Source organism: Myotis nattereri, assembly GCF_964212035.1.
Source record: "Myotis nattereri genome assembly, chromosome: 7".
In the NCBI taxonomy this organism is placed as follows: domain Eukaryota; kingdom Metazoa; phylum Chordata; class Mammalia; order Chiroptera; family Vespertilionidae; genus Myotis; species Myotis nattereri.
In genome coordinates this window covers 51,582,837-51,602,001 of record NC_138082.1, presented here as the reverse complement: position 1 = coordinate 51,602,001, position 19,165 = coordinate 51,582,837, and the positions used below count along the sequence as shown (strand labels likewise).

General features: G+C 36.5%; 1 protein-coding gene across 3 annotated transcripts in view; it reads right to left on the bottom strand.

Annotated features, from left to right (window-relative positions):
• Positions 1-12,206: 12,206 nt before the first annotated feature.
• Positions 12,207-19,165, bottom strand: part of GRB14 (growth factor receptor bound protein 14) — a gene marked incomplete at its 5' end in the record, with an annotated part of 104,889 nt that continues 97,930 nt past the window's right edge. For all 3 annotated transcript variants that reach the window (XM_081095326.1, XM_081095327.1, XM_081095328.1), the window contains 5 exons: positions 12,207-12,583; positions 13,794-13,887; positions 16,459-16,546; positions 16,684-16,756; positions 16,848-16,964. In XM_081095326.1, the coding sequence (XP_080951452.1) occupies positions 12,437-12,583; positions 13,794-13,887; positions 16,459-16,546; positions 16,684-16,756; positions 16,848-16,964 (519 nt within the window). In that variant the 3' untranslated portion in view covers positions 12,207-12,436. The remainder of the gene's footprint in view (positions 12,584-13,793; positions 13,888-16,458; positions 16,547-16,683; positions 16,757-16,847; positions 16,965-19,165) is intronic.

Sequence of the window (19,165 nt, the reverse complement as noted above, 5' to 3'; positions counted from 1 at the left end):
AAAACAAAACAGCTAGAACTAACTTATAGGGTAAATGTGCCCTGATCGCATTATATTCTTACTTCTTGGAATTTAGCCCAATTGCCTTTAATATCTCATTTCTTTCTTTAATGCTTTCAAGCTTGTTTTTATTAATTATACAAATCATTAGTATTAAAAGGCAATACAATGGTTTCAAGAAATAGCTTCACAGACTATCTGCATATTTAATCAACTGCCTCTAAATTTTTAATGATTTGAGTCCAGGTTCTTGTCTTAAAGCTTAACTTGGTAACAAACCTACCAACTGGTAGAACTAATTGGTACAGAATCAGTCAATAATTTATAAGAAAGGGGGGGAAAAATGGATGTTGCGAACGTATAAAACCACCAGCCTCAGTTATTTCTGAGAGGTAACAGCAAAAAACAAGGCTTGGTTCTACAAATCCATGGCGCACTGGTGACATCCACTGGCTGTCCCCTGGTAATGTTCAGATTCTTTAGATTTTCAGTGTGACTTGTAAAACAAAAATTGCTGTATTTTACACATTTACTCTTCCTTTAGTATTAACATTAGTTAGGTTAACCTATACATCAATTTAATGCATAACATGTCTAGTCTTTAAAAGCGTAAACCATTTTTGTATTATGAGTTAGACTCAGCAGTGGTTCTCAACCTTCCTAATGCCGCCACCCTTTAATACAGTTCCTCATGCTGTGGTGACCCCAACCATAAAATTATTTTCGTTGCTACTTCATAACTGTAATTTTGCTACTGTTATGAATCATAATGTAAATATCTGATATGCAGGATGTATTTAGACGACCCCTGTGAAAGGGTCTTTCGACTCCCAAAGGGGTCGCGACCCACAGGTTGAGAATCGCTGAGTTAGAGTGACTCAAATGAAGTTCTTCACTCCAGTGAGCTAAGAATAAAGGACAAGCTGAAACATAGTGAGAAGAGAAAACATCTTCACTAGTTATATGATCGGTGAAAATCAATATTATCATTTTACAGTAGCGGGAATTTGGTGAATTGTCTTGTTGCTATAATTTTGGAAACAGGGACACATTTGGCATAGACTAGCACTGGCAGGCGTGGTCAAGTGCACTAAGATAGTGGCTCTGAAAGCTTAGTCACATCAGAATCTCTGGACTGCTTAATACAAATGCAGATTTCTGGGCTCTACCAGAATCACAGAGAAGTTTCTAATGCAGTTGGTTCACAAACCACACTTTGAGGAACACTGCCCTAAGGGAAAGAACCTCTTATCTGTAATTCACAAAACATGGAATTCCATACAGAATGCAGGAAATTTTAGACAATCTATTGGAGGCAACATGGGGGAGCGGTTCATCTTTATAAGTGGAACAATTCTTTTAAAATGTCACTTCCCAAAATTTGATCATTAAATCATTCAAAAGTTATCAAAAATGAAAAAATATTCAAATCTTCTAGGCAGTGCACATAAGATAAAAATAATCTGATTGTTTATAAATAAAAGTCAGACACCTGGAAAGAAATAATGTTAAATAGGCAGAGCATAATTAATGTGAAACACTCAAAGGCAACACATAACTTATACTCACCTATATCAATGTGTTAGCAGTATTTTGTTCTCTGGGGGTGGTAAAATTACAGGTAAACTTTTTTTTTCACTTCTGTCAGACTTTTCTGCAATGAGATGTTCTATTTATGTAATTTTTTAAACAAAAGTTAGGTAAACATACAGGTACCGGGGATGTCATGGTTATGCAGGAGGATTCGATGGTGCATTCAGCAGTCTTAATATTTAACCAGTCCTCATCATCATTATTATCATCCTCTTCCCCCAAATCCCAAAATTAAGCCTTCAACCAACCAGACGAGTTGTGGATGATTTCAAGAACCAAGTTAATGCACGAAGAATTTGAGTATTTACTTGAAAGCTATGATTTAATGACTCTAAGTTAATAATTGTCACTTGGAGTAAGAACCAAAATCTTGAGAAGAACCAAAAAGGTAAGAGACATAAGGCCAAGAAAGCACAAAGGTGAAGCTATTTTCTATGAGAAACCAAGGAAAATGTGCCAGAGAGCTGGGGTTATAAAATGGGAAGGGCAGGAGAGACAGCATCTAGAACTTAGAGAAAGGAAAACTATTGTTTCCCACTTTTTAAAAGGATTGAAAAATAACCAGATAGGTTACAATTCCAGGTAAGTTCTCCCTTCTACTGTAGTAAAATGTCACAATGTTCCAATGTAAGGCGGCAAAAAAGGGATGCCCTTTCAGAAAACATGTTCAAACAACCTCCAGGCTCCCAAGGACCTGTGTAGGATTCACGCGTGTCTGGGATAATGTCGCTGGAAGAGGACTTGATAGTTTGAAGCTGACACTTTGTAATTTTTACGTCTTTCAAAATAAAAGCAAAGCTAGCCTAATATGAGAAGATTGAAAACAAAAAGGTCTCTTTTAATGAGAATTATCTAGTTTCTTTGAGTTACAAAGACCGTAGCCTGGAAGGAGAGCCTAAATTTAGACTTCTTTCTTTAAGGAATTAGCAGGTGTTTGCCAAGATGTGTGTTCATTGCCCATTGAGAATTAATGGGAAATAACGAATCCACATGTTTTGGCAGAAGAATAGCATGCACAGATTGAAACAGTACATTGGAGGGACAAGACCTCCAATAATCCACATGTGTATTTTACTGGACCCTAATGCCAGTTCACAGTAAGAAATGGCAAACAATTGAAGGAGGCAAACTGAAAAGTAGAGAGTATAAAATGAATTAAACGATTTGCCCTGTGTAGATAAGTCTGTCTTTTTTCTCTAAATTGAAAAGAAATTTATTTTTCTAATTATAAAACACATACCTATTCATAAAAAGCTATAAAAACACATAAAATTCCACTCATTTTATATTATAGGAAGGGCAGAGTCAACCACTTCTACTATCCTTTTTGTGACCGTCTTTCTCATATGTGCTTGCCAGCAAGCACGTGCACATGTGTGCACATGCACACTTTTAATCAAAAATTGTGGATATTTTTTTCCATACAGATATATAATTCTCCATTATGATTATTACGATCAATCCCCTAGGTATTTTCTATTTCCATTTTTTTCACTATTATAAATAGTGCTGCAACAAATATCTGCTCTTGCCCACTTCCAATCCATTATCCACAAAGCTTCAAGAGTGAGCTTGTTCAAATATAAATCCTATTTTATCACTTTTTGTTTCTTAAAAGGACATCAGTGGCTTTTTATTACCCTTAAAATAAAACCCAAACTCCTTTTCATGGCCTCACAGGGCCTGTATGACCTGAATGTTACTTGTCTCTTCACTGTCATCTGTACTACTCCTTCCTCACACAACATGCCAACCATTCTGTTCCTCAGACATGTAATGCTGTTTTTCCCCTTGAGCTTTTGCACATGGTCCTTTTACTGGTTGGGAAGTCCTTCATCCACAGGGCTGTCACCTAACTCTCTTTTCATTGCTTGTCTCCCCTTAAATGACACTTCCCTAGGGAGGTCTTCTCTGGAGTTCTTATTGTACATTACCTATTCTCTTATTCTTGTTAGTAGTTCCTTACAAGTAACTGGAAGGTATTTTTTAATTTGCTTTTCTGGTTTGTGTCGCTATCCTTAGTCATAATATAAGCTCTACAAAATCGGTGACCATTGTCTCCAGTGCATCCAGTTGTTCATAGTCAAGCCTATGATAGGCACTAACAAAATACCTGTTGTGTGAATGAGTACATAAATGACTGAGAAAGTGAATTGATGAGTACATCTTGATGCACTTGACCAGTTTTCTCCTTAGACTAAATTACTAGAAATAGAGTTTCAAAATAAAAGGGAATTCACATTTTCTATTTTACATAAACATTGACAAATATTATCCAGCTATAAAAAATAAAACCTGCCCTAGCCAGTTTGGTTCAGTAGATAGAGTGTTGGTCTGCAGACCAAGGGTCCAGAGTTAGATTCTGGTCAAAGGCATGTACCTTGGTTGCAGGCTTCTCCCCGGCCCAAGTCCTGATCAGGGTAACTGCAGGAGGCAACCAATCGATGTGTTTCCCTCCCATCACTGTTTCTTTCTGTCTTTCCCTCTCTATTCCACTCGCCCTAAAAATCAATGGAAAAATATCCTCCGGTGAGAAATAAATAAATAAATAAATAAATAAATAAATAAATAAATAAATCCTGCTAATTGTGGAAACATGAATGGACCTTGAAGTCATTATGCTAAGTGAAATAAGTCAGACAGAAAGAGACAAATACTGTTTCTTATATGTGAAATAAATTTAAAAAAAAAAAAAAAAAAAAAACAACCAAAAACCTAAAATCATAGATGTAGAGAACAGACTTGTGGTTGCCAGAGGTGAAGGTTGGAAGGTGGGGGTGCAATAGGTGAAGGTGGTAAAAGGTACAAGTTATAAGATAAATGAATCCTGGGGATGTACGTTATAGTATGGTAACTATAGTGAACAATACTGTAATGTATATTTGAAAGTTACTAAAGGAGTTCTAATCACAAGAAAAAAGTTCTCATCACAAGAAAAAAATGTAACTGTGTGAGGATGGATGTTAACTAGATTATTGTGGTAATCATTTTGAAATATATAAATATACAAAATCACTATGTTGTACACCTAAAACTAATACAATGTTATATGTCAATTATATCTCAGTTTCTTAAAATGGCAAAAAATATTGCCCAACTGTTCTACCAAAAGTAGGCAACACTTGAAATTCCCACCAGTAACATTGTGGAGATGTTTGATTTTTCTCCCCAGATTCTTGACAATACTTAATACTAAACTATTGGGAAAATAAAAAACTAATCAAATTTAAATTTTGATTGCTGAATGTTAATGAGGCTAAACATCTTTTTATGGGTGTTTTTTGGGGAGACTATATATTATTTTAATTACCGGTTCATTTCTTTGCCTTTTTCTATTGGAATGCATATCTTGCTTTTTGATATGTAAAGGCATTTTGTATATTAAACTTATTTCTTATTAATAATGTTATAAATATTTTATCCATTTTTTGTTATTAAGCCTTATTTGTAGTGGTAATTCCCTTTTGTATAGATTTTAATTTTGTATGTTTCAAATCTTCTTTTATTTATAGCTTCAATATCATGATTAAATACAACCACAATTTTACATAAATGTTCGTATTAATTTTTCCAGTTTTTTATGACAATATGTTTAGGTTTTGGAACTATCTGAATTTTAGTATGGCATAGTGATATAGGAATCTATAAGATAGTAGTTGTCCCATCAAACCTAAAAAGGCAATGAGTCACTTACTGATTTCTAAATCCATGCCTATTCTCGATTCTTTTACTGGTTTCTCTTTTTCCCATTTAAAAGGGCTATGAATTTGCTCAATGACACTTACGGGCAACAAGTCTCACCTTCATGGAAATTCAAGGCATGGTCCCAGATAATGTGGGCCAGGGCTTGATCTTTCTCTTTGGCGATCAGCACCCTGTGGTCCTTTTGCTAAGGAAAGTTGCTGCAATGGGTCTCCTGCCATCAGGTCACTGCTGGCGCTCTGGCCAGGCTACTTCTGATCACAGGTTCTGCCACAGAAGCCCTTGTCTCTAGTCTCAGAGATAATTACTTGAGTCTATTCTCGCAGGCATTCTCCAATCATTCACCTCTCCACAGAGCTGTGATAAGATGGACACAGATTTCTGCTCCTCCAAACAACCCATTTGGCTTCTCAACTATGTCTGAGCTAGATTTCTCTCTTCGGTTAGGCCATTTCTTCTTCATGCAACATAAAAATCCCTTTCCTCCTCTTTGAGTACCTTACTCTTTACTACCCTTCAATAGTCCTTAAAAAAAAAAAAAACACGAGGTTTTACCACCTCTTTTCAGATGTGTAGGATATGAATGTGTAAGGGCACCTCGGATGTGCACAATCACAATGCTGGTCTCTGTTTCCTGAAGTAAAGAGAGGAAAAGGAGTAGCTTTCTTCTCTGGTGAGTCCTCAGCAACAACAACAATTTTAAAATTATTTTAATCACTCTTACTTTACATTTTAATATGTGTGGTAGTAGCATCCCACTGTTTTCTAAATGGTCTTGGCTGTTGTATGTTCATTCTTCCTGTCGATTTTAGAATTATTACATCAAGGGAAACGATCCAGTAGGATCTTGATGAGTGCTGAGATTCAGCAATTTAAAAAGTGAAATGGGAAAAATGCCATGCCACTGGCCCAGAAAAACAGATGGCGATTCTTGGACGTTTTCGACTGAATTCAATATGAAACCAATTTTAAAATGAGTATAAATTTTCAATGAATTAAAACAAAATAAGGATGGGAACCAAAATGATTTCCAAGCGTAGGTAAATGACCACAGGGTATATCTGAATTCTGATGTTTATTGCACAATATCTGAAACCAGATAGATAGGCAGACTGAGAGATAGAAGTAGACAGACAAATTGATTTATATTGTCAGGGTCTGGAATGATTTCCTCATGGGTGTCCCACAGAAACTCCAGTTTTAGGAGTCCCAAACTGACCTCATGTTCTGCTCCTGCACATTGAATTGATTCAGTCAACAAATCGGCATTGAGCACCTACTACCATTCTTTGAGTAAGTTCTGAGGTGACAATCATGAATAAGACAGTCTTTCTTTGCCAGGGCCTTACATTGAATAGAGAAAATAAAAATGACTTTATGTCAGGTTTGGGAAGATGAAAGGGTATTAAGTTGCAAAACTACAGAGCACACATCAAAAAAAAAAAAATATGTACTCAATATCCATATTCTTAAGTCTTTTTGCCACCTAAATAAAACCAATTCTTTCTCTAATAATTCTGATGACATTTGTTAAAATCATAACCTTTTCACCCTCATATATCACCATCTTCCTAGTTTCTCTGGCCCTAAAACTATTATTTTTGACTCCTCTCTTTGTTTATCCCTCATCACACTCATCGAATCACTAATGATTCTCCCTCCATAAAATTATTCCTTTACACCCATGGCTCTAGAGCAGGCTTTCCTGATTATTGGCAAGATTCTTTCATTGGCTTCGGGATGGGTTACCCTCCTTTTATCCCCTTGCCCATCCTTACCTTACACACAGTTGCCCTTCTAACTCAGACATGATTGGAGTGCTTCTATCCTAATTATTTTACTCATTCATTTGACAGACATTTCCGAGAATTTCCAATATACAGGGATAAAGAGATGAATAAAGCCCATTCCTGATTTCAAACAGGTAAGAATTTTAGTGGGGTGATACATTGAGGAACTTCTGGCTTTCTTTAATTAAATATAAACCACTATGCCTCGCAATGAAGCTCTCCCTAATGCAGCAGGAGCTTGCCTTTCTAGTGCCACTCGCCATGACTTTCATCTCTGTCACAATACCCTGTATACTCCAGTTACAGTGAAGTTATCATTTGCTGAAAAACTCCTACATTCAATCTATGTCCTTTCCGTGCTGCCTGGCATTACCACCGTCCCTTTGATGACACTGTACAGTTCTTTCTGCAAGATTTGCTAAATGTAACTCCTACCGGGCTTTCGGGACCCACCTTATTCCTCCCATCTTTCAGCAAGCGTTGCCAGTGTCTCTCTCCCATTGTATTTATAGATACTTACCCAGCCTGGCTTCTAGGACAGGGACTTGCATATCCATACTCTGTTATTCAATCCCACAGGCTCTGAAAGTGCCTTTCAAATAATAGGCACTCGATACATGCTGAAGTGAACTTAACAAGCACACAAGGTAAGAACATCATTTTTTTTTTTGCTCCTAATCTGATCACTAACATGACAAGCACTTCTCAGGGAAGCAGGATCCACTGTGAGGGGATGACCAGGGACACATTCATCCTGTGAAAGTTTATTAATTTCTCAGACTTGCACCAATCACCTAGCAGTCTTTTCAATTTTCTCCACTCAGCCACACATTAGCCCGTTTCCTGTGTTGTACAGGTGGGGGTCTCTAAAGCAAATCTACATTTGGGGCACATCATGAGAAGGCAGGGTTCTTTGGAAAAGACCATAATGCTGGGAAAAATAGGAAGCAGCAGGAAAAGAGGAAGACCGAATATGAGAATGATTGACTCCATAAAAGAAGCCATAGGCAGGCGTCTACAGGAGCTGAGCAGGGCTCTTGAGGGCAGAACATTATGGACATCACACATTTAGAGTCACCAGGAGTGGGAGCCCACTCAACGGCACATAATACACACCCATTTCCTAGTCTGTCCATCAGTGTTATTTCAAGGGAGGGAGATGGAATGTGTAAAAGTCGCAAAGCTCACTTCAGATTTTTAATCAGTAAGAAGACAGCAGGGGAATCTGTAGGGCTGGTACAGGTGGGCACAGTTGTCCTACAGACGGGCTGGGCACCACCCCCACTCCCCACACACACACTGTACTGTAACTATGGCTGCTTCCGTAAACGCAGTCTTATTGGAAGAACAGAAATGAGAGCAGAGGCACAACATATACTGTACACTGTTTTCTTGGCAGGAAGGGCATACAAGTGGTGGGAAGGGCAATGTCCCAGTGAGGTGGGGTTTCTAAATGTACAATCACTAATGTAAAAAAAAAAAAAAGTTAAGATTCTAGACCGTGTGCTACTTTACAGGCAACTTACAAAATGCATGACGATGATAGAAATGAAGAAACTGATTTAACCAAGGCTACCTAGCTACTATATAGTGGGCTGGAATTCAAGTCACCAAAGTCCACTTCAGAGCTATAATCTTAATGTGATGCCCCAACTGCAGGAACAATTATTTATACTGGTTAGAAATTCACTTGGATACCTTTCTCAAGTTGAGGGATCTCTGTAATGAACTTTTGGGTCAGTAGAGTTATGTGCTCGGCCAAGTGGCTGGCTGGCCTTTCTCTTGTTCACATCTGTATTTTGTGGCATGAAGTATTTGCAACTGGAGACATTACAAGCAGTGCCCCAGTGACCAACAAGCCTAAATGTCCCAGAGGGTAAAACTGTGGGAGCCAGGGCTGCAAGGAGATGATACATCCCACAAGAGGCAGGTATAAAGTTTGATTGGGTGTTCAATACGTGTTAGGAGAACTCTACCTCTCAAGCATACTACTCTGTGCACAGGTCCAAGGCATGAAAAGACTTAAAAGTGCCTGGTAATAGAAAGCTTTCTAAATAGGGGAACTAGCTTGAAATATCAAATTGTAACCATTACCGATGACAATCTTTTCTCTTCAGAAAAATCATAATACACAGTCTGATATAACTACCATAATACAACTACCACAGGGAGAGTTGGCATTGTTGGTGATCGGAAGGCAGAGACCACATCGGAATCTAATTCATTGATGTTGAGCACCGTAAAGCAGAGCTAAAACAAAAATCTCCACCTAATATATTCCAATCAGTCAGGGCTTACACCATTATATATGTGAAATAAGTAATTATTCCGATTGAAACTCTTATTTTTTATCTTGTTTGATTGGACTTCCTGAATGTTTGAAAGTGATCACTTCCTTTTTCCATAGAACCTTTTAAAGACAACGTGGGCCGGATGGTCTGCTGTGTGTGCATCTTTCTAGGAGAGAGGAGTGTGCAAACTCCACCATATGAAAAGAAAAAGGAAGAAAGCAGAGCTGATTTGCACTCATCTCTATCCAAAATGGTGCAAGACAGCAGAACATGGCTAAATTAAAACAAAAAATAATTCAAAGGTAATTCACATTTTTCCTGGAAAGCCATTTTAATATTGTACTAACTATAAGTGTGTCTGACAATATCAGATTTAATTTCCTATTAGATTTACACACATACACATTTAAAATGCTTATCAGAGGAAAAAGGAAAGATAATGTCAACCTTTCCTCAATGATTTTTCTTGACTCATGCTTTAAGTTCAAAGTAAGCAATTACATTCAAAATGTGGGCTCCATAATAACTATAGATTATGAATAAAGCTAGAGACACAAATAACAAAGAACAAATTGGTCAGTTTAGAGGGTAGCATTTAAAATGCTATATTTTCTGATATTGTCAATTTGAACTGGGTGCAAAATGAGAAAATGCATTTCAATTCAAAACACAATTTTTTGCAAATTGGAAATAAATTAGAAATACTCAGAGTTCTTTTGAAACCTCCTCCATTTAGTGGTCCTATGTGTCTTCCAAGCCTTTACAGACACCAGATCTATATTTTATAGCATCAAATTTATGTTCTAAGTTTCAATGTTTTTAGAAATAGGTTTGCATTAGCTAAATAAATATTTTAAAATTTAATCAATAATTATTTTCAGCAATAATTAATTTAAATTAACATTTTATGGATGTTTTCAGATGTTGTTATAAAAAATGTACAGCTTTTATCTAACACTAAAATCTGCAGTTTTGAAATATTGTTTTTTTTAAAAATCTCACTTTCAAAAAAACACACTTAATTTTCCCACAATGTTGTTATAAGAATCAATTAGAAGAAATGGGCAAAATTTTGTATAACTTTAATGCTTATTTTATAATTCATTTCTCTTATCTTTTTTTAAAAAAAAAAAATGAATATCCTGGCCACAGGAAATGGAAAAAGCAGAATCATAGAATCCCATCAAAAACTTCCCAGATGATCTCAGAGAAGTGATGAGAGATTAGTATCTCATTTCCAAAATCTTTGGCTTCTATATTGATGTTGCCTAGGTGAAATACTGAAAAGGGGGCAGTCAAAAATATTAGCACACATTTACCTATTAGAATCTTAATAGAGTTTAAGCCTTTGATTTCACTGATTTTAATCAAACTAATGATATAGTAGTGTAGTAACAATCTAAGGAGCCTTCATAAAGTTTTCAGAATGGGGACAAATGTGAAATATCAAGGTGACAATGTAACATTGTCATAGATTATATGCTAAAAGAAAGCATATGCAAATTATAAAAATTCCCTCTATATTTTGACCATTTTCTCACAAACATACAGTCATGCACTAAATATGGTCAATGATGGTCTGCATATATGATAATGGTCCCATCCTATATAATAAAAGGCTAATATGCAAATAGACCAATTGGTGGAACAACCAGAACAACCAAACAACCTGTCGCTATGACGTGTGCTGACCACCAGGGGATGTGTACAGAACATGGCAGGCATTGGCTGCGGCGGGATGGTGGAGCAGGTGAGTGGGAGGATGCCAGACCAAGGTGAGGCACCGGTCGCTATCCCTGGGATGAGCCTCTGGTAGTTACTGAAAATTTTTGCTCCCGCGTGCCACGGTCCCACCCGGCGTTCACACCTGCTGTCTGCACCGGCCCCACTTGCATCCACAGCTGGCACCATCAGCAGATGCGAGTGGAGGCTGCTGGCCCTGATTGCCCTTGAGGGCTTCTCCACCTCCCCTGCTCCTGAGGGGCGATTGAGGCAGCAGCCTCCACCCACACCCGCTGACGGCACCAGCCCCACTCACACCGCTGCTGTTGCCCGCCCGAATTGCTCCGCGCCGTCAGCGGATGTGAGTGGAGCCAGTGCCATCAGTGCATGGGAACGGTAGCGGCGGGAGCGGGGTTGCTGGCAGACAAAGGATCAGGGGCCACAGCGGTGGGGGTGTGGAGGATGAGCCAAGACCCGCCCCTTGTGCCTGCTGCAGCCTCATGGCCCACAGTTCCTTCCAAGGTGCACGAATTTGTGCACCTGGCCCCTCGTATTCTATGATGTTTGCACAATGATGAAATTGCCTAATGATACATTTCTCAAAATGTATTACTGCTATTAAGGGACACATGACTGGATAATTCCAGTTAATCACTAAATGAATTTTTTTAATGCAATGAGTAATGTGTCACTAATAGGTGCAATGCCAGTGTAAATATTACAGTACAATTAATAATTTTAAACTGTAATAAAACTCATCCTGAAAAAATTCAATATATTGCACTATAATTTTAAGCTGCTACTTCAAATAGCATTTGATTTTAAGGTTATAGTAAATTCAGAAAATATATAATTAAAAATAGTTTTAGTTTTATTGACAGATTGTGAATAGCTTCTTTTAATTGATAATTTGAGTTTTTAATAATATTTAATATATAAAAAAGTAATTTAAACTCAGTTCTCAAATAATTAATTCTGAACCAAATTTTTTTTCATATTTTGCAGTTGAAAGTTCTAATGTTGCTATGTTAAGGACAGAAAATTGTTTAAAATACGCATCTTTGAAGAAAATAATATATTAAAGTAAAATCACACAAGAACACATCAAACCATTCTTTTTCAGATGTTTAATTTTAACTAATGAATTTTAAATGAGGAATATAATAGCAATCAAATCTTTGCTTATTTTCAAAGCACAAACTATTTTTTGTAACTTGGAGGTGAAATAAATTCTTTTCACCATAGCAATGCTTTCACACTTTTTATGGTCTTTCTTTTTCCTTTTGTATTTTTTTTCCTTGTTTTCTTCACCAGTTTAACAAGTCACTTCTAGGTTGGCTAAAGAGCAATTTTAGCACAATAATGCTTCAACTTGCAAGGAAGAACACCTTTATTGAGTTGATAGAACTCCACCAGCTGGATTAGATCCGTAAACCTTGTGTGGCCATCATCCAAGGTGTGGAACATCTGACCGTCATCTTCCACCTACAGGAAGAAAAATAACAAACTGGTAAGAAGGGCAAAATATGCAGGAAAATCACATTCCATTGCATAATGTGTCTTTATATAGGCCAACATTAACAAATTTATAAAACTAAAGGACAGTGAAAAAAATGTTATGGCACACCTACTTTTTTTTTGTAATTTTACGTGCATTTAAAGGAAGTATCATTTGATCCTAGAATAAGCAATGTGGCTGTACTTCATGCAGTATTCTGTAATTGGAATAGTATGACTATTCTGAATCAATATACAGTGAGAAATCTGCACTATTCAATCTATTAATGATCCCACTTACGGATATTAATTTCTATTTCTAAATGTTGTCTACTGAACAGGCTCACTTAGTACATTAAAAATGAATATTCACACAATTTGTATCTGTAAATTGATTCTGAAGCAATCAAACATTATGTTAATGGGATGACAGTGATATTTTTTTTCTTTAGTCAGTGTGATCTTCTGGCATTAAGCAATTCATACTATCCAGGGACATCATTCACATAATCAATGAAGTAGGAAAGATACTTCATATAGACTTTGGATAATTCCAAAAAGAACCACTCAAAAGGAAACAGTAATTTAGCAATTCATGTAACACTTTCCTGAAAGTAGAATAATTCTCTATTGCATACTACCTGGTTCCAATATACAGATCACATGCATACACACATACATACACACATTCACATACACACACACACACACAGGCAATAAAAACTCCAAAGCAGAATTACAAAAACATTTTAAATGTGCTCAGAATAGTTTAAATGATCTCCAGTTCTACAGCACCTACGTATCCATCCACAATGATTAAAAACAAAACTACAAAAATAACAAAACACAAAAAAACATTTGGGGATCAGAGAGAAGGGCTTTAAAATAATGGTTTGTAAAGAATCACCAGCAGAAGTTAGGAAAGAATCTTTAGTGGCCTTTTAACAACAGGTGGCAGTAGGCCTATACAAAATTGCTAAATCGTATTTCATGGGAAAAAGAAAATTTAATTTTTACAATTCCTGTATTTCTTATATAAATTCAGACTCATAAAACCATTTATGCCAACCTTAACTCTAGTCAAAGCACAAGCTCCCAAATTATATTTAATAAAAGGACTAAAGAAACCCAAAGTTTCTGAAAGCTTATGCATTAAAATCATCTCTAATATAGGAATGTGAAATCACAAAATACTTACTGGTAAGATTTGAAAGTGCTTTATTTTTTGTGCATGACTCATTGACAGTACGAAAGTTCTAGGGTTACTCTGACTATCCCGCACCAAGAAAACTCTAAAGAGAGAGAAAGAATTTCAGTATGTTTCTACATTTACTTATGGTTTTCATATAAATACAGCATGTACAGAATCTAGAAAATATATACATAAATGCAGCCAGAGTTTTCTTTCATTGTCTATTCAATGATGGGATTATCCAACCTGGTAAATGATCTGGTATTAACATTACTTTCAACTGTAAAACTGTCATTAGTGCTAATTTTAAAAGGATAACTATAGAGCCCACTTGTCAGATTGTTTGCTCTCAATAACCAATGTAATGCTATCATGGTATCAATAATTAGTGTTGTGTCCTTTTTTCCACTGGGAATTTGGGTATTTACATGTAACTGTTTTGTACAGAGAATGAATGGGGCATTAGCATATTTTCATTTTAAGTTCTGGGTCATAATAGGTCCTGAAAGAGAAAATTATTTAAAATGAAATAATTTTTTTTTAAATGAAATAATTTTTAACCTCCTCCTCTGGACTCCCTCTTTTCTTTTGTTTCTGGTTCCTACTGTTACATTTACAACAGAAAGTGAGAAATGAATATATTCTAAAAAAAAAAAAAATTAATCCAGAAATCATTTATTGAATGTTTGAGCATAATATTTTAAGATTAAAAAAAAAATCAATCCAGAAATCATTTATTGAATGTTTGAGCATAATATTTTAAGATAAACACCCAAAGAACATGTACTTTGACCTTGAAGAATGCATCAGAAAAGACTTTATAATGTCAGGCTATAAAAGCAAGACATGAAGTAATATCCTAAGAGAAAAGTGTTACCTGGAATGGATTTGTACTCACTGGCAATACAGTGCAAAACCAGCTTTGTATTTCTTATTGGCACACAGACTGAGCAACCAGTCCCCACTGGTGGCTCCAGTCCTAATCTCAGTGTGCTCAGGCAAAGAGGCAGCCACATTTGAGACATCATAGATCTCTGATGAGATTATCCATGTTATCTATGCTGTGTGAGATTCTGACATTGTATCACTGGGAGATGGGACTAAAGGGAGTTTCATTGTGAGTCCCTCCCCATTCCCCAATAAATCACCACTGCCACCTAGTGGACTATCTGGCAGCAGCACATCTTTCCAAAGCGTTAATTAAAAAAAGAACACTTTTTTTTTTTAATTAAAAATACAAAGATACTATAATCTTTATGCAATTATTTCTTTCAATTTACAAAAACTGGGTTCAGAAAGAAGGGAAATTATAATCTCACAAAACATTTTATCAGTTCTCTGTGGTTTATTTATTTTCTTGGTCTCATCAGATAGTAATTCTGCTGACTGTCCAAATTTATATCTAACAAGACCATGTTCCACGCAGGGAAGCATATTAAAATCTTTTCTTATTTAGAGTCTAGTGGAATTCTGACTTGCTATTAATAATCTTCCATGTGAAGATGCATTTTTATCCAAATGTCAGTATTAAATCACCTTGAAATCTTGTCATCATCTTAAGCCAACCATTGAAAGATATAAGATCCCGTCACCCCTTGTTTAAATTGATGTTGGTTTCATTTATCATCCAAACCTCAACACAACCTCATTAATTTGTATTGCATTTGGGAAGAGAATTTAGCCAGTATTATAGGAAGTATCTGAAATACTTTGAGAAAAGGAAAATTCTTTAAATTATCAATCATTCATAATACATTTTATATTTCTACTATATCTCCCGCAGTACCCCACTAAAAGATAACATGAGAAACAGTCAAGAAGTACTCTTATTGGTTTATATTACTTTTAATAAAAGCTTTTAAAATTTAGAGAAAAAATTGGAATATAAACAGAAAGAAAAAAAAGACCATCTAAATATATAAGCAACTTTCTACTTAACATACCCTGCATCAAACTTTAATATTAGTGATCATTATTTAAGAAAGTATTAAATCAGCTTCACTTATGCACAAATAGTAAGCACACACAATGGAACAGGCATTTTATAGATATTGCTAGGATACATTGGCAACCATCCTTATAGAACACAGTCCCTTCTGTTTCAATAAGCTGAAGTCAAGAATCTTTGTGTTGTTGAATAAGTAATTACTGGCTGTAGCAGAAATCAAAATCACAACCATTCGCCTGGCCAGTGTGGCTCAATGGTTGAGTATTGACGTATGAACTAGGATGCCACCCATTCAATTTCTCGTCAGGGCACATGCTAGGTTGTGAGTTCAATCCCCAGTAAGGGACGTGCAGGAGGCAGCTGATCAATGATTCTCTCTTATCATTGATGTTTCTATCTCTCTCTGCCTCTCCTTTTCTCTCTCTGAAATCAATAAAAACATATATGGTCCTAGCTGGTTTTGCTCAGTGGATAGTGTCGGCCTGCGGACTGAAGGATCCTGGGTTTGATTCCGGTCAAGGGCACATGCTCAGGTTGTAGACTCAATATCCAGTAGGGTGCATTCAGGAGGCAGTGGATCAATGATTCTCTCTCATCATTGATGTTTCTATCTCTTCCTCTCCCTCTCCCTCTCCTTTCCTCTCTGAAATTAATAAAAATATATTTAAAATAATACATATTTTTCTTTTTTTTTAAATCACGACCATTCAAAATCAAACGTACCCATCCACAGGTCCTTGCTGAGTGATCAACCGCTGAGCTTCATCTCTAGAAATCCTGTGGTGAAACCACGGCTGGGACCGGTGGATAACTGAAGAAACAGAGGGAGGGAATGCAAAGCTCTGCATGAAAGGATCGCAGTTTAATGATATAAACTCTCCACCATGGCGCCTCAGTGACTATGCCTGAATGCCCTCCCGTGCAGTCCCAGTGCAGATGCAGACATACCCATGCTTATGGCGGAGCTCTGTGAAGAGGCCTTGGGGCTGCCATGGTTGCCCAGGCGTAAGCACGCTTTTTTCTGCACAAAGAAGGGAAAAACACATTTCAACTTTCTGGGTAAAACAAACTGAAATCGTCAATGATTTTAAAGAATATGAACTGATTTGTACCCTCCATGCGAGTCCTTCTTCAACTGCAACTGAAAGGGCTTCCGTGGGATTGTCTATAATTCTGCTCTTCTGGCCCGAGAAGTCCATTGCTACCAGGGAGTTCTCTGATATACTTCTCTGGAAAAGAAAAGAAAACATTTGTTTTTACCAGGAAAATATATTTGAAGTTATCTTACAGTGTTTTGCTGGCAATAGGTTTTCATTCTAGGATGTGGTTCCAAAGGTGGCTAGCAAGAAATCAAAATGTTAAAAATACATATTCAAGATAAAACAATGCTATAAGATAGTTTGGTTAAATAAGTTATACAGTATTGGGTAAGGTCATTGAATTAAGTGCTGAGTAAAGGAATTAAAGGCTTTCAAGGTAAGCATGGTTTCTCCTAAAACAACCTTCTCTTCATATTTTCTACTAAAACAGGAAAACACCAATTTAGAAATGAATTTTTAGCCCTTCCTGTAAAAATATCCATTACTTCCAAACTCATCTCCCTATTGTGCTTTGACAATTATCATTTAAATATCAAATCTAGCTACTTATGAAACAGCTATATGTTATGATTCAAGATATGATAAAACTATAACAAATTGACATATCACTTCTTTAGAAAAATAGTGCTATTTTTATAACTGTCTGTATTTTATTTTTTAATATATTTTTATTGATCTCAGAAAGAGAAAGGGAGATGCGAGATAGATAGAAACATCAACGGTGAGAATCATTGTTCAGCTGCCTCCTGCATGCCTCCTACCTGGGGATTGAGCTTGCAAGGGGGCATGCGCTCTGATCAGGAATGGAACAGGTGGCTTCCTGGTTCATGGGTCAATACTCAACCACTGAGCCACACTGGATGGGCAATAGTGCTCATTTTATAATAGAACTAAAATATGTATTTAAGTTTATCATCTCAAATTTCATCTAACGTAGAAAATAAAATTTTGTAAAATAATTCAGATAACTCCATATTATTAAATTTTATTTGATTTAATATTATGAATAACGTTTCATTTAGTAAGGATAAATATGGCAAAATGAGAGCTGCAAAAATAGGTCAATGACAAAAGAACTGATATAACAAGAAGACATGTTTAAACAAATAATAATATCTTGCTGATTATTTTTTGTCAGTTACTTTTTGTATTTGTATTATTCTGAACCTGAACTAAATATCCAAAACCTGGACTTTATTTATACCTTTTGTTTGTTTAGGGCTCTACTTCACAACCATCTTTTTAAAAGTATGCCACCCCACGTCGTGCATCTTTAAAAAAAAAAGACAATTGTCAAAATCTCCAATTAAGAGTGTCACTCAGTTTTTAAGAATTAAAACTCGGCAAAAGAGCCTGGCCGGTGTGGCTCAGTTGGTTGCGTGTCCTCCCATGCAACAGAAGGTTAATGGTTCAATTCCCGATCAGGCCACATGCCTGGTTTCAGGCCGGATCCCCAGGAGGGGGTGTGCAGAAGGCAGCCGATTGATGTTTCCCTTCATACACGGATATTTCTCTTTCTCTTTCCCTTTCCCTTCCTCCCTCTCTAAAAATCAATTTAAAAAATACTGTTTACAAAGTTCTCTTTTTAAAAATATATATATATTTTTATTGATTTCAGAGAGGAAGGAAGAGGGACAGAGAGATAGAAACATCAATGATGAGAGAGAATCATTGATCTGCTGCCTCCTTCATGCCCTCAACTGGGGGATCGAGTCTGCAGCCCAAGCATGTGCCCTTGACCGGAATCTAGCCTGGGACCCTTCAGGCCGCAGGCCAATGCTCTATCCACTGAGCCAAATCACTTTTTTAAAAATAACCTTTCTTTTTTTATTTTAAATCTTTATTGTTGAAAATATTACATATGTCCCCCCCATTGACCCTTTCTAGCCTGCCCCCACACCTTGCCTCAGACCTTCACCTATTGCCTGTGCCCATGTGTTATGCATATATGGTTGAGTTCACTTTTAAAAATATAAAATAAAACTCTCCAAAAGAAAAAGAAAAACATTCAGAAACAGCATGGGCAATGTTTACCAGTTATTCTCCACTAGTTAACAGAGTTGCAAAACAAAAAATGGAAGTCTAATGGTAAATGAGGAGCCAATGGGCATTAAGAGACTCCTGGCTTAACACCATTTTATCTCTCTCCACATGGACTCAGCCATTCCCAGCTTGGCCTCACAGACCACAGTCACATGTGTGTTTTAAACCTTGTCCACACACAGAAAAATCAGGGGGCTCATTTATCCCCACATCACACATTGCACGTTTTAGCATTTGTTATTTCCTCTTCAGACCAGGCTATAGTAGTCCACAATCTTACTAAGGTT